Here is a 3,416-nt window from a genome sequence, read left to right on the forward strand (position 1 = left end):
TCAAAACTTATGTGTTTTAATTTTCCTGCACTGTTGAGATTTTAAAAGGTGCTTAAACCAATAATAATAATAACGTCATTGTATAGATTTGGATTGCTTCGATTTGGATTGCTTCTTTAGAACTAGTTGTTTAAGACTACATGGATTCCGAAATAACGTCCTTACATAATTGAGTTCAAGCTTTGCTGATGCGTGTAATTTACGGAACTCTCTAATAAGACTGGTCTTTTCGTTTACTTGATGGTTGCAGTTGTTTCACCCGGATTGCGAGGAAACCGGCGCCTTTCAGTTTTCAAATAATTTCTCTCTTCCAAATCGTTAGCAATATACTACCACAGCAATACTCTCCTTTAAGTGCTTTTTTTAAATATAATATAAACAGGACCGTGTACACCATCCGGCAACGATGGATGTAGGTCGGAACATAAGGGATGATGAGTAGCACTTAGATGAGTAGCATTTAGAGCACTCCTTTAAGTGCTCAATTGTTTCCAGCAGTTCTTCGGTTGTGGAAGGCTTGAATTCGTTGCTACCATGTGGCGTTATGGAACTATTAATAACGTCGTGCCAGTGTTAATTTCTTTCCGTTATTGAGGCTGTATTGCAGAAGGCGTTGCATACGTTTCTTGGGATTCTTGTTTGATGGGTTTAGGCTAAGTCCAGGGATAGACTTTGTGCAGTTTGGGGGTTGCTGAGGTTATTGCAAAATTGAGGGAACCGGCGCTGATGTACCAATATCTGCAGCTGCCTACGCTATAGTTGGCAGGGCTTTCGAGTGTAATATAATTTTTTGGTCAAACTCTAGCGCATATATCTGAAATCAAACAGTTGCAAAACTTTAATAGGTTTATCAGAACAATTAGGCTAGCACAGAAACTGAGCACATTAAGTGAGATAGCACATTACCCAGCCTCCTTGTTCTAATGAAAGCCTACGACATCATGTTTTTCCTCGCCAATTAAAGGGTGTAATTGTTGCTCCTACTAATTCTGCTTTGCTATTGCTAACTAATTCGATTCGTATTCGATTAAAAAATTGTTCGCGCTGCATTGTACTCGACCTATCAAAAGTTTTTGATTCTTTTACTGTGTGTGCGTTGGCAAACGTGCGTTTTTTTTTTGGGGGGGGGGGTACTAACCTATGTTTAGGAATAATGTATCATTCGTTGAGCTGTTCCAGAAAATAATGGAGGTTGAGTCAATGAATGGTTCAAATCAAATGTCGAATGGTGCTAATACCAGCGATAAATTTACTTTGTATCCTCTTACAAATTACACATTTGGAACCAAGGAGCCTTTGTTCGAAAAAGATACCAGTATCAGTGCCCGGTTTCAAAGAATGCGTGAAGAATATGAAAGTACTGGATTGCGAAAGTCTGTTGAAGGCGTCTTATTGGTACACGAACATAATTTGCCCCATGTGTTGCTTTTGCAAATCGGAGCTTCGTTCTTCAAACTTCCTGGGGGTGAAGTTGATGGAAAGGAAGACGAGGTCAGTGCTCTGAAGAGATTACTGAACGACATTCTTTGCCGGTCGGAACACGTTCCTGTTGATTGGCAAATTGAAACGTTGTTGGGTCAGTGGTGGAGACCTAACTTCGAGCCACCACAGTATCCATACATACCGGCACACGTCACAAAACCCAAAGAGCATAAACAGCTCTATCTTGTGAGAATTCCCGAGAAGGCATTGTTTTCTGTTCCTAGAAACTACAAATTGGTTGCAGCACCTCTTTTCGAGTTGTATGACAATTCATCGGGATATGGACCAATAATATCAAGCTTACCTCAACTTCTTAGTCGAGTCAATTTTGAATATTTGTAAAAACTCGGTTTTTGTCTTTCATTATTTGTGTTGAATGTGATGATTTAAAATATTCTTTTGAACGAGTTTGTTGTTGCATGTTTATTGTTGCCATCCACTATTACTGTGGAAAGAATTGATCTTTTCAGTGTTGTATATGGTGGGGGCAAAAGTGCTTCTTTTCCTTGTCGACATCTCCCTAGCTTTGCACGCTCTCCTAAAATTTTTTCTGGGGATCGTGTGTCATGCTCGAGTTTATGTTCGTAATCAAATCAGAAGCCGCGATAATGTGAAAATTTGCTCTAACGATAAAGACGCAGGCACGGGTGATAGAATTGTCAACCAGTTACGTCAGTATGTGAGTGAAAACGAAGTTGGAACTCTGAAGAACTACGCCCGCTTTGCTTATAAATCTCTTCTTGCTTTTTCCATAGCAATTTATATCTGCTCCAAAATTTTCTTAGCACATTTATTTAAAACATGGAGTACTATGCACAAAGCGGTATGCAGACGACTTGTTAATCCTGTTAAATATTTGACACCAGATTATGTACGCGAAAGAGTCATTTTAATTAAAGAGCGAATGCCTAGAGGGAAAGGATTGCCTCAAAATGTCACAATAATAGTGCCATGCATCACAAAAGTTAGTGACTCCTCGTCTTTCTCTGATATGCTACATTACCTACTCATGTTTTTGCATCTACTTGGAATCAAAAGTGTTACTGTGTACCTGCCCTTCGCCCATGACGCAAAACTAGTGAAAGAAACTACTAATCGGGTGAAAAAATTTGACAATGTGTTTTGTATATTTTCAATTCGCGATTCTCAATTGTTGATGCTTGAAGCTCTTGACAATGCTAGACACTATGAGCCAGAGACGTTGCAATTAGAGCCGAATGATATTACGAAATCGTTAAATGGTGTACATGCAGATATGATTCTTGTTTGTGGTGGGTTGCCGTGTTTTTATGGATATGTTCCGTGGCATACAAAATTAAGTGAAGCCTTTTTCCTGCCTCATGTTAATATGCTGATGGTAGAGGATGTAGTGGAAGCTTTTAACTCTTATCTATCTATTGAAAAGAGGTTTGGAAAATGATAAACTATTTATTTTTCATGTATATTGGTCGAATCATCCCAAACTGTATATTATGAATTGGTAAATTCAATGTGAACATCCCAACATTTTTTGCTGCCCAATGTTTGAGCGAAGCTTATCAAGTATTTATTTTCAAAGCAGTTGAATTATTCCGGTTCTCTCAATGTCTCTTATTTACAATGCAAGTTTTATGCTTGGGGTGTAATATTAACGTTAAGATTATTTCAGAGATTGATCGATTTTATTGCTATGCAATATCTTAGTTTTCATGATCAATGTGAAAATTTCTTTTTGCTTAGAAGCGAGCAACTAATTGCTGCTCTAACTTTTATAACGGCAGCTTAGGAGCGTCATTCCGGAGAGTTCATTAAGTTTTCTTCAAGCCTAAGAATATAGATTCTTTTACCATCTACCCCTTAGACACAGTGATCAACAATATCGTTTTTGTCATCTGTGTCACATTGTTGGCGCCACTTTAAATCAGCAACAACAGCCATCAGACAGCAAGAAATAA

The 3,416-nt window shown here is 38.3% G+C and overlaps 1 protein-coding gene across 1 annotated transcript; it reads left to right on the plus strand.

Moving 5' to 3' along the window:
• The first annotated feature begins 1,156 nt into the window (after window positions 1-1,156).
• On the plus strand, window positions 1,157-2,986 carry LOC142339933 (cleavage and polyadenylation specificity factor subunit 5-like). Its single transcript, XM_075390301.1, has one exon. The coding sequence runs from the start codon at window positions 1,186-1,188 to the stop codon at window positions 1,822-1,824; it is 639 nt and encodes a 212-aa protein (XP_075246416.1). The 5' UTR covers window positions 1,157-1,185; the 3' UTR covers window positions 1,825-2,986.
• The last annotated feature ends 430 nt before the right edge of the window (window positions 2,987-3,416 follow it).

The sequence above is a fragment of the Convolutriloba macropyga genome, chromosome 1 (assembly GCF_964194025.1).
Source record: "Convolutriloba macropyga chromosome 1, txConMacr16.3, whole genome shotgun sequence".
Lineage (NCBI taxonomy): Eukaryota > Metazoa > Xenacoelomorpha > Acoela > Convolutidae > Convolutriloba > Convolutriloba macropyga.